Source organism: Sciurus vulgaris (genome assembly GCF_902686455.1).
Source record: "Sciurus vulgaris genome assembly, chromosome: 11".
Taxonomy (NCBI): Eukaryota; Metazoa; Chordata; class Mammalia; order Rodentia; family Sciuridae; genus Sciurus; species Sciurus vulgaris.
In genome coordinates, this window is record NC_136472.1 from 6,804,701 (window position 1) to 6,817,164 (window position 12,464).

Here is a 12,464-nt window from a genome sequence, read left to right on the forward strand (position 1 = left end):
AGGAGGAAAGCCTGAGACTGGGCTACATTATAGGGGCCAGAAAGGGATGGGGCTGGAGAACGAGAAGGCAGGGGCAAGGTTGTGCTATCAATCTCCTTATAGATGGGGAGCAGAGTGCAAATTTGCATCCATCATTTATAAGCTCGTCACAGGCTGCTGCTATTGAGCATCTCCTCACACACTTAAAAATGACCCAAAAGAAATTCCGACCTTTCTTTCTTCCTTTTTTTTTTTTTTTTTTTAAAGTGCAAAAAGCTCTCTGCTGCCCTAGAGAGAGGATCTTTGGACAGGCCGTTTGATGCAAAGTAAAAGGGGGCAGCTGATGGGGCTTGACAAAGGGTGGTGGAGTGAGACACCAAGTTCCCCTCACTACCTCCCTCCACACACACGCATAGCACACTCAGCCGCACACACAGAGGCACATGCACACCCCCTTCCACAGCTGTGGGTAGAGGGCAGGTGACTGGCTTCCAAGCAGGACCCCTCCCCCTGGAAAGGCACCAGATCAGTGAGCCACAGGGCAATGCACAGACCTGGGCTCAGGGGGCTATGCTGAACCAGAAGCCTGGAGGAGCCTGGTCTGGAGGCAGGTGGGGACTCAGCCAGTCCTCTGCTCTCCTTACCTGGGGGAAACAGGCTGCTCCCTCTGGGGACACACATTCTGGGAAAGCCCTATGCAGGCAGGAATGAGGACATGTAGAAGAGGGCAGTCAGTGGGAGGCAGGGGTGGAATATAAGGAGATGGTGCCTGTCTCATAATCTGCCTGGTAGCAATGAAATGCGGGCATCTCTGGGGTACAGTTCCAGCTCCTCTAAAGAGCTTCAATTCCAATAAGTGCAATAGGACCTCACAGAGACTAGTAGGAAAGTCAAGGGGCTGGGTGGGGAGGGAGATACACCACAATATGTGAACAGCATGAATGCTGGACAGCATCAAGCTCAGGAACAGGAGGGTAAGCACAGATGAGGGCCCTAGGCTTCAGACATCTCCACAGCACCAGTGGGATCTGCTGGGCCTGGTATTCCTGGGGCTTCTGGCCCCTCCTGCAGAAGCCGGGAGAGTGTGATGGAGGAGAGACACGCACTGGACACCATGAGGAGAACCAGAGGCAGGGCTGCTTTCTTCCCTGGAGTTTGCTCAGAACCAGGCACTGCTGCGGACCACAGGTGGGGAAGAGGGGCCCAGGGCCCAGTGCAGGTGAACTTTGCACAAAACCCCCGAGAGCCTGGCCTCCTGGCAGGCGAGCAAGCGAGCAGACACCGTGACAGCACAGTCTGTGCTTTCCTTCCCCTTGGATCTACTGCTCCTCCCCTTTCCTTGGAGGAAGAGGAGCAGGCAGGTAAGCCTGGTGTCCACTACCCTCTCTGCCCCACCTGTGGGAGAAGAGCTCAAGGATAGGAGAGCAGAGAGGGAGTGTGACGCTGGCCTCAGAGCCCGTGCAGGGTCAGGGAGAAGCTCTCCTCAGTGAGGAGGCAGGGGAAGATCGGTTTCCTGTTCAGTCTGGGCTGGGCATGTCTTAGCTGATCTTCTGTATCAGCTTCTCGTCAGACAGGCAGTACAGGCTGTTGATGGACAAGTCTGAGATGAAGTGCTCGCAGGCTTTTCGAGTGATCTGCTTGCAACCTCGAAGGTCGATCAAGGTGACATTGGCGATGCGCCGTAGGTAGATCAGCGTCTGGTCTGTCAATTTATTGCAACCTGTGGGCACAGTGGCCATAAGGACAATGGTCAAAAACAGTCAAAAAACAAACAAAACAGGCTGTGGCTGGGCTCAGTAGTGGAGTGCTTGCCTAGCATGTGTGAGGCACTGGGTTCGATTTTCAGCACCACATACAAATAAATGAATAAAATAAAGGTACATCAACAACTAAAAAAATGTTAAAACAAACAAAACAGCCATAGATGCCCTTCTATGCCCTTCAGTTTCCCTAGTCTTTCCCCAAAATGCTAAAAGCCCTCTTAGCTCACAACTCAGAGATGCCATCACCACTGCTGCCTTCCTCACAGCACCATGGAACAGAACACACAGGGCCACAAGGCTGACCAATCCATAGCTGGATGGCAGCCATCTATGTGGGCTCTGGACCTATCTATCCCAGGCCCTAGTTCTCCGTCAGTTAAAAAGGGCTAGAAATCTGTGTTCTCAGCCATGAAAAAATGAGTTAATGTAGTTTAATTAATAGACCCCAAATCACTCTGGTTTACTGGTCAAGTTCGAGAGAGGGCTGGCACCTGGAGGCAGGGGCACTGTCCAGCATGAAAATGCAGTAGTATACCTGCCATATTGAGCTCTGTGAGGGAATAGCGAGTGGAAGACCCGACGGCAGTGAGTAGGTTGGAGGACTGATCTGTAAGGTGGCTGCAGTGACTAAGGTCGAGTCGAGACAAGAGGGGCATGTGGCGAATGATGAGGCGAAGCGTGGCATCTGTGATGTCAAGGCCTGCCAGCCGGAAATCAGTCATGTTCCGGAGCTTGCTGCGATTGTCCTGACCTGTACAGGCAAGAAAAGAGCTAGATCAAGACTCTAAATTCTCCACTCCAGCTCCAAAGCTCGAGGCAGCATCAGTTACTTGCTGGCTAGGCCCCCTAGACAGGGTTAAGCAGAACTGCCCACGCCCAACCCTACCATCAGGGAGTAAGCAATGCGTGGGGACAGTTTCTAGGAAACAAGTTTTCTTCCTTCCCAATGCCAGATTATGCCTTACTTATACTGGTATGTGTGGAATGCTCCTCCCCTTCCCACAGCTACACGCTACACCATCCTGCAAACAGCTTTGACATTCCACCATGAAGCCCTTGCAAGCCTTCCTTAGGCTTAGAGTCTCCAGGCTGCAGATTCCACTGACCCAGAGAATGGCCTTCCTCCTTTGTAGGTAGTTATCTGCTTATAAATAGCCTGTACTTGTTCAAAGTCCATTATTCTGTTCTGAATTTGTACTCTACAGTTCTACAGCTTAATTCCCGAGACTATCTTAGCTTCTGAGGATGTCAGTTATGACAAAGCTACCCTAAGACAAGCTTGGACAAATACAGTTAAGAGCATACCTGGCTTATCGGCCGATGGAGTCAGCAAGTCCCGAATTTGAGGGTCCTTGATTCCTACTGCCCACCGAAGATCAAGGGTCCTGAGAAGGGGGCAGCTGGAGGTGCTGAGGGCAGAGACTGCAGACCAGGAGCAGCCTGCTAGGAGGAGGTCTTTCAATCCTGCGGCAGATGGAAACAGACATGCAACAAACTACCAGCATATTCCAAGCCTCAATTAACAGCTGACCTCAACAAGGTGAATCGACCTTTAGTCTACTGGAAGACAGGAACTGTATGCTAATCTAGTAATCAAATTTAAAGATTCCTTTGTTATCCTCTATTACATCTTCTAGTTTGGTATTAAACAGATTGCTTAGCTCCTACCAGAACAATACAAGAATGAGTGGCATCCTATCTTTCTGAGACCTCAAAATACTGAAGAGCTTATGAGGGGCCAAATCAAAGCAACAACAGACTCAAGTTTCCTCTCCAATGGCTAAGGTGAGGAGACATGAGTAGTTGGTGGTAGCACCTGATCCCATTCTTTGTTGTCTAGTGTAGTTACCCTGTCCAGTGATGCCTTGGAGACCAGCAATTAAGGTGGCCTGGGCAAATCTCTTACTAATGAACAGAAAGGCAAAAATGGCATAAAGTAATCCTAAGAAGCACTGCCAACAGTAGAGCTTTGCCTGCTCACCCACCTGGCAGCCTATTGACCAGCCATGTCAGCTGCTTTTTGGAGATGTTGGTCCAACTGAGGTCGAGGCTAACTGGTTGCCTCTTGATGATGCCACTGAGAGCCTGGGGTACAATGGCCTTACACCTACTCAAGTCAATTTTTGTCCAAAGTCTCTTGTCGCAGCACCTGTGACAGAAGAGAAGAGCACAAGCTGTAATTAACTTGATACCCCCATCAACATAGTGCCCATCACAGGCTGCTGGAGCTTTTGGAGAAAGCAGAACACCTCCTGGAGGGTCACTCCCCCTATAGTCTTCTATAGGAGGAACAAAGATCACACCCTTTTTTTTTCTTTTGCCTCAAAGCCTTGGCAAAAACTGCCTTATTCTCAATAGCAACTAGACACTTTGCAGACCTACATATTAAGTAATGTATAACCTGACCAGTTCACCCTGACTACTTCTCGAGCAGCTGAGAACACAATATAGTTGTTAGGGACACAGAGACAATACACTATAATGTCTTATTTGCACTAACATGGCTGGCTCCTACTGAAGGGTATCGAAAGGAACATTTTACTGTTTCTTACTGCCTGAAGGTATTTGGCTTACTCCACTCTTTCTTAGTCACTAACAGCTGCTGGAGACGTAGGGATCTACTCAGAATCTGCACAATGCTTGTACCTTAAATGCATTACTGTCTCAGGTCTTAAGAGGCCCTTCATCAGGCCTCGAGAGTCCTCTCCCCACCTTGGGTTTCTGCCTTGGTGCTAGCTTGACATCTTCTAGTCAGTTCAGGCCAGTATTGAAACGGAGAAGATCGACTTTCCACCACAGTCTACAAATCCACAGGCCACACATTGCACTGTGCGCCACTGCAGACTTCCATATATCATTTCATAATTCCCCACCCCTGGCCATCACAGATTCTGGCTGGCAGGAGAGGGGGAAGACAACACATAATGGGAGCTTTATGTACTTTGGACTGGAAACCACAGAGGTAGAGTTAGGCAGGCACACTAGCCCCAGAAAGAGAAATATTAAGATAATTTGAGTAGACCACATATTGTTTTGAGAAATAAACTCATACTGGCAAAGAACAGGGTCTTTACTTAAAGACTGACAAAATTTCACCAGTGGCACATCAAACTTCTATGGCAGGAGCTAGCTGCTGACCAGAGAGGAGAGGTCCTCAAATGAGCACACAGCAGAGTTCCCTGGAGGAGGGCTTGCAAGAGCTTGCTGGACCGATGCCAGAGGCTCTGATTCAGCAGGCTTGGGATGGTCCCTATGGATCTGCATTTCTAACAAGTTCCCAAGAAGATGCTGCTAGTCAGGACAATATACTTTGTGATCTACTGTTAATAGGGTGTGATCCAGATAGAAGGAACATATCCTAGAACTTAAGGAAAAACCCGCAGTGCCCAATGGAAAGCTCTTTGATCATCAATCACTAGGAATCCCCCACCACCCCGCCGCCAAGAGTCTGTTCAACCTGAGAAGGCTGGTCTCATTAAGAAGGACAACTAAGTCTCAGGGAGTACCTGATATGCTTGCTGGAGAAAGGAACTGATTTGGGTTGGGGGGGAGGGGGATTAGAAATAAAATTGGAAAATTATGAGTATCTTTAAATTCATTTTAGAAACCATGCCCCCTTCTCTTAGTAGAAAGAGAAGTTATCAAGGCAGGGCTTAGGTGCAGTCATCTGTGTCATAAAAACCAGACAAGTGACCAGCATGTCATAGGCTCTCCAACAATAGGTGATGAGTTGAACCCACTGGGGTGGGGTGAGACTTCTAGCTCATTAGGACTTGAGTTTTAGTATAAAAATGTACAAATCCATCCCAGTTTCCCTCCACCCAGCAGAGAGAGATGGGGAAGCATAGAGCAGGGAGAGGAGGCAATAGGCCAAATTCCCCTAAAGGTACCTGCTAGTATAGCAGGCCATATCTCTATAGGACCCACAGTCTAGGAAACAGACTGAGTCTGTTTGCTCCTCACAGGACCCCACAAAGGCTTCAGGTGCAAAGGGGCATGCTGCTCTCATATAGAAGACCTGCCACCTATACCCATACCCCTCTGTATCCCTGCTCACCATTTATACCATGTCTTGCACACTCGCATACATTCACAAAGTTCTCTGCGGCTGAGGTAGCGGAAGACAGACATCCAGACCTCCCGCTGCATCCAGCTTTCGTCTCCATCCTGAGCCCAACTGCCCCGGCCATTCAGCCTGGCTGCACCCCCCTCCTCTGCACTGTCATCTTCCTCCTCCTCCTCCTCCTCTTCCTCCTCCTCTCCCCCTAGCCCCTCCTCATCCCCACGTTGTGGGGTTCGGGCTGGGCAGTGCTGCACTAGCACACGGGGGGAATGGCGAAGGTTGGCAGAGGAGGCCGTGATGGCCTGCAGCTTGGGCACAATGGATGTCCCGTGGAGCTCTTTGGTAGGCCTCTGTAGCGTGACAGTGAGGTACGATCCCCGGATCTTGGCTTTTTCAACTTCAGACAGCTCCTTTTTGCCGCTGGGATTGTTCTCCTTTTCCCGTACCATGGTGCGCTCTGTGGCTTGCAGCCGCAGCAACTGCCGCCGTTTGAAGCGCTCATCGCGGCTGGCACTGTGGTGGTCGCTGGGGCCAGCCCCAGGGGATGACCGAGTCACCATACCCCGGGGAGAAACGGGGTCGTGGATGAGCTGTAGCATGGAAGTGGGTGAGTGAGGCGGGGGTGTAAGGGGCTCGTCGCAGCTCCGCAGGGGCCGCAGGACTTTGGCTTGCACGGCTTCTTCATCACTCTCTTCCATTTTCCGCTTCTGCAAAATATGCCCAGAAATGCAACATCAGTGCTTGCTTTTTCCAAACCCTCTAAACCAATAGGGTGAGCCTGAGAGATGTCACAGCTGCTAGAGGGAGTTATCTCCTCACAGCTTGCAATTTAGACTCTGTGAAGATCAGCAACCAAGCTCAGGTCCATGCCAGATAACACTGATTATGGAATAAAAATCTGTAAGTGGGTCACAAAAAGGTTTGTGTCCAAGTACAGAGGAGTGCGATCTGGGCTGCTTAATTGTGTACCTCACCTTGTTCAACTCTGGATTTTGAATTATAATTCTCTGGGTAAAGAGACCATTTAAAACCTTGCCTCTAATTTAGTTTTCACCTAAGTGATGTCTCATGTTAGTGGTTGAAAATAAACAGTCCACCCATCCCTTGGATGAGGAAGCAGGGGCTGAGGAGGGCAAACGTCACCAACTTTTAGACTCGGAGCTCTCTAGCATCTATCTCAGCGCAGCCCTCCCAGTTACCACTTCCACTCCATGACCCACGAGAGAGAGAGAACAGAATGAGAACCTTGGGTGAGAAACTAACTGCAGAGGGAATGGCTCAGGACCACAGTGAGTAACACCACAGGCCCACCCACACCTCATTCAGGGGCACCTGTCCTGTACTGATGCTAGTCCTTTTCTGGAAAGCGACTTGGATATGCTCTAACAAAGCCCAGTTGCTATGTGCCACTAGCAATCCTATTAGTATTTCAGACTTTCTTAAAGGAAATATCCAACCCATCTTTTACAGCAGGGATGCCAACCCTCAACACCACCGAAGACAAATGTAAAAGCTACTAGTTCAAGAACTTGGAATGAGGAGAACTTCAGCACCAATCAAATTGCTCGCAAAGCTATTTAGACTGAAATTTCAACTACCTCGGAGTCCATGTGGAAGAAATAAGAAGATACGGAAACACCCTTATGCTCCTTCACTCTTTTTCAGGCCCCTGGAGGGTAGACAATAGGCTAGCTGCTGCTTCTGTGTGCCCCGTCAGGTCCTGTTTTACCAGCCCCAGTAACAAGAGTCTTTTTGGACACTGACATTACTGGCAACCATTAGGCCAGCAACCTTGACTGCCCTGGGACAAGGTCATGGAGCTGGTTCTGATACCCTGTAGGGGAGGGGCTATCTTTGAATGACACATTTGGGCACGTGGGGTGGGCAGGCCTTTCTGTTAGGCCACAGAGGTGAAGATGATAAAAATGTGAACCTGCTTAACTGGAAACTCCAGCACACAGTATTTACTGGCAGCCTTAGGCCACTGCCTCCCTTCTAGCTGCATTCCTCAGCAGAGAACCTGCACACCTAAATTCCCTCCTCAACAGCCCTGGCTGAGTTGAGTTTCCTCCCTTTCTACTGCCCCAGAGTATGAAAGACCTCAGAAATTTGTGAATTTCAAGTGGAACAATATTTAGTAAAAAAATAAATACAAAACCAAGAAACTAGAAACTCTAACAATGAAAAAACAAATAAGTAACCAAAGGAAAAAAGATCAAACAAACAAAAAGAATCTCCCCAGGTTAGAGACATCCTGTGAATGCTGCTGCAGAGGCAAACAAAACGGCAATCTTCCCATTTTGGATGCTTCTTTTGCAGTCACAAATGAAGCCAGTAAGTTCCATTACCTGAGCTTTCTCCGAGCTGTCCTCCTGGTAACATTTCGGACACTCCCAGCAATTTGGCAATTCCTCATTAAGCAATCCCTCTCCATCCATCTACAGACAGACAGCAGTGTTACCTTCTACCTTCATCATCACGTAGTGTAATACAGGTGGGAAAAAGTTAGAGGAGTTACCCATTTCTAAACAAGCTGGTCCACTGGGGAGGAAAAACAGAGCTGTTCAGCTCCAAATGGCAGTGATACCCATTCCCAGCCACTAGGAAACTGGTCACCACCAATCTCTGTTACTTGACCAAAATTAGGTTCCATGAAGAGACTTCCAAAGGTCAGGGTAAATTTGGGATATCTTCTGACAGATTCTCAACAGCACCAGATCTGATCTTGGCAGCTGGTCATGGTTATAATTGCTTGGGTTTGGAGACTAATGATCTAGTTAGTTAGTCTCTGTGACCCCGTGTTTTCAACTGTAAAATGGAGATATATGCAACAATGCAACACAACTGTTGGGGACACAACAATATGTGCCTTGCAGGGTTGTGGTTAAGGATTGAATCACTGTGTATTAAACAAAATGTCTAGAAAAGTGCCTGGCCTTTACTAAAAGCTCTATATTAACCACGGTCATCACCATGGAAGCAATTCTCTATTTTATCAACTGTACGATACATATTTTTCACATTTTAATCTTTCTGAAACTGTCAATGTCTTACAATCATTGTTGGTGAAGCGGTCATCATAACATAGTTGACACTTTCTGCAAAGGTCAAAAAAGTGCCAGCACCCACGCTAGGCAAGCACTCCTCCACGTACACCTTTTTATTTTATTGAATTCAATTTTTTAAAAATGAGTTCTTGTTATGTTGCCCCAGGCTAATCTCAAACTTGTGGACTCAAGTAATCCTTCTTCAGCCTCCCAAATAGCTGGGACTATAACCACCATGCCCACTCATCCATGTACTTTAGATTTCAAGAAATATAATAGATTCAACTTTATAGACTTGTTCTAAACATTAAAAACAGAATGTATGCATGGTGGTGCACTCCTGTTATCCCTACTGTAAAAAAGAAAATGTATGTAAAACAATGATTCTCTGCCCTGGCCGTACATCAGGATCATCAGGGGAGAGCTTATGAATATAGGACCTGCGCCAGACCAGCTGACTCCATCTGGGTTTGTAGTCTGCACTTCCTTATTACTTTGTGAAAGCTCAGCTATGCCTCAAGCCTGCTGCAGAGAGTACTCCTTCAATGCCAACTTACAGTATCACCCCCACTGTTCCTTTGGAACAAATATTCAAAGAGACACTCAGAGGGCCTGAAGCTCGAGGCATTTCCAAACAGACCCTGCAGTTTCATGAGAGCCAGATGACTCCAAACACACTATCCAGAGGCCAGACTGTAAGTGACATAAGGGCAGGAACTCGTCTATTACATACCATTCTGTCCTTGAGATCTAAAACAAAGCCTGACCAGTAGACCTGAATCAAGGGCTGATGTCAAATCACTCTACTTTGTGAGTGCAGAGCTGAGGGGCCACAGTACAGGTGGTGGCAGCCTCTTGTGTCAGATGTCCTACTCTCTTGTTGCTCTATCAGCTGAGACTTTTAGGGTACCTTAAGCCTCTCCTTACCTGTAGGCATCCAGGATGAACAATCTCATTGCAGATGCAGCACTCCATGAGCTTCTTCTCAAAGTCCTGTGTCTCCTCATTCTGATCTACCTCTCCACAAAGGGAACATGTGACTGAGTGAGGCAGTCTGGGCTATGAGAGGACAAACACATAAACCAAAAGAGCAGACTTAGATCGTTATCATTTCAGTTTAACCAAAGATGAGAGATTGATTCCTAATTCTCTAGTGACAAGGGAAGAGAGGGAAGATGGTTTTGATAGAAAATAACAGAGGAAGAAGATGGACTGAACTGCTGGGATCAGAGACCAACAGGGCTTAGTTCACTTTCAGTTGGTTTATCCTTAGCCTCACAGGTCCTTTCTAGTTCATTTATGGAGGGGACAGAAAATAGATCACCCTTCAAGCACTAGTCTGAAAATCAGGCAAGGCCAAAAGATTATTTTAAATAACAACCTACAGACTTTTCTTCTGAACCCAGGTAGAGATGGACAAAATGAAGAAAGCCAAAGAGACTGTAACTACCCCTTCTCAGTTCTGGAATCTCTGACTCACATCATGTATTCCAGTTCCTCTAGCACTGGTACCCCTTCCCCTAAAGTCTTTATCCTGCAGATTACTTACTGCCAAGCACTGTCTGAGAACACAGGACTGCTTCATTCGTCCAGGACCCCCAAACTTCTTCATGTCCCTGCAGTAGTGGCAAACACCACATTCTCCTTGCACACAGGCTTTGCATTTGCGACAGCGAACTCTTCTCCGCCTGGCTCCAGACACAATGGGTGAGGCTGCTGCTGGCCTCACAGGTGTTAACCGTGGAGCTGGCTTCATAGTGTGAGGCTTTGTGATGGGGATGGTAGGAACCCGCACCTTTGGCCTAGTAGGGAATTTAAGCTGGAAAGAGAAAGCGGTGAGGTCAACCATATCAGGTTGCTTTAAGACTGGAGAGGGTAGAAGATTACATGGCAGTATGTCTAGCCCAGAACTAGCAAACTCTGGCTTGTGAGTAAATCTGCCTGCTGACTGTTTTTATAAATAAATTTTATTGGAACACAGCTGTGCTCATTTGTTTATGTATCATCTATGGCTGGCTTTATACTCTGATGGCAGAACCAAGAAGCTATGGCTATATGAAGTACCTAACCTAAAATATTTACCATCTGAACCTTCACAGAAAAATCTGCCAGTCCCTGTCTTAGTGTTTCAGCCTAAGATTTCAGTCACATCCCTTTGGTTTTGCAGAGCTGTTGAGATTTGCCACTCTGTGAAGCTTTCTGGGTAAGTGTCATGTACTGAATTCACCCCAGGGGACCTCCAGTCACTACTCAGAATATACTCCTAAATAGGATGGTAAACTAATTGAGGGTGAAACTGGTCTTAACATTTCTTTATTACTTTGAATCCCAGCACTGGACCTAGTACACAGCAAATACTCCTAATAACACTGAAGTGTGGAATAAATCTCTCAGGTATATGTTTATAATTTCAGTGCTTTCATTTATCTTGTTAGTGACCTTTCCAAGGACAAGGACCATATAGTCTTTAATTTTCCACTGTGTCTTAAACTCTTTTCTGACACAAAATACTCAATAATCAGAAATGACCAAACTCTTTTGGGTTTCGGGCAGTCCTAGGTGGCCAGGTGGGACTCTTCTACCTAAGAATGGGGAGGCGGTTCTTTAACAACATTGTTAAACACCACACCTTTATATTCTGCCTAAACACCACTGGAATGTGATGGGTTTCCAAATATTATCTAGGAAACAAAAGAGGGGTGGAACTCATGGCCAGGATGAGAATGCTACCATTTATTTAATATATAACCTTGACAGAGGAAAATATGGTAAAAAGTTGTAGGACCCAAAGTCAAGAGGCATGAAAATTCACAACCAACAATTTATTAGCTGATGTTAATTCTCTTTTAACTAGTTTTAAATCATACCTATGATGATAATAAGTTTCTGGGCCAGAAGGATAGAAGCTGATCCACTTTAGTCAACAAATGCACAGCTTGGCATCTGAATTTGGAGGGAGGCCTTCCAGTTTGATGGTTCTGTTAAAAGAGTCACCTCCAAAGATAACCTATTACACTGACCCTAGGAGTCAGGACAGAACTGAGTAATGATTTTTCTGTCAGTTTGCATTAATGCACTAAAAGTCATTTGCCTCTAGTTGTTCATTTCTTCCTGGAATGGCAATGATCAGCTAGCAAAAGGTTTAAGTAGCTGAATATCAAGCAGAAGGGTTTCTTACCTTATCCCTTTTTGGCCACTGTACTATAGGGACTCCAGTGAGGGCTAACTTGGGATCACTATTGGCAAGCTCCTCCAGCAAAATCTAAGAGTAGGACAGGAGAGAAGGAAAAATCAGAGCAGGTGAACACAGAGCTCAACCATTCCCAACAGCATCCACACTTAACACTTATTCTCATCAAGCTCCAAAGGGAAAGGCAAGTTGGCAACTATTTGCAATCTCCCTTTATACAGGGATTCGCTGCAAAATAAATCAAAGACAAAAGAGAAAATCTGGACTACAGCAATTTTATCAGGAATTTAAACTTACCTTTGCTCCCAACCCTTACTTTTTCTTTGTTTGAAGTGCTGGGGATGGAACCCAGGGCCTTGCACACACCATGTAAGTGCTCTACCACAGAGCCGCACCCCAGCCCCCAACCCTTTACTTATATT

General features: G+C 46.9%; 1 protein-coding gene across 4 annotated transcripts in view; it reads right to left on the bottom strand.

Moving 5' to 3' along the window:
* Nucleotides 1-211: 211 nt before the first annotated feature.
* Nucleotides 212-12,464, bottom strand: part of KDM2A (lysine demethylase 2A) — a 104,708-nt gene continuing 92,455 nt past the window's right edge. For all 4 annotated transcript variants that reach the window (XM_079103210.1, XM_079103209.1, XM_079103211.1 and 1 more), the window contains 9 exons: nucleotides 12,031-12,114; nucleotides 10,402-10,671; nucleotides 9,780-9,911; nucleotides 8,154-8,243; nucleotides 5,800-6,512; nucleotides 3,728-3,891; nucleotides 3,048-3,206; nucleotides 2,278-2,493; nucleotides 212-1,699 (listed from right to left, as the gene is read on the bottom strand). In XM_079103210.1, the coding sequence (XP_078959336.1) occupies nucleotides 1,518-1,699; nucleotides 2,278-2,493; nucleotides 3,048-3,206; nucleotides 3,728-3,891; nucleotides 5,800-6,512; nucleotides 8,154-8,243; nucleotides 9,780-9,911; nucleotides 10,402-10,671; nucleotides 12,031-12,114 (2,010 nt within the window). In that variant the 3' untranslated portion in view covers nucleotides 212-1,517. The remainder of the gene's footprint in view (nucleotides 1,700-2,277; nucleotides 2,494-3,047; nucleotides 3,207-3,727; nucleotides 3,892-5,799; nucleotides 6,513-8,153; nucleotides 8,244-9,779; nucleotides 9,912-10,401; nucleotides 10,672-12,030; nucleotides 12,115-12,464) is intronic.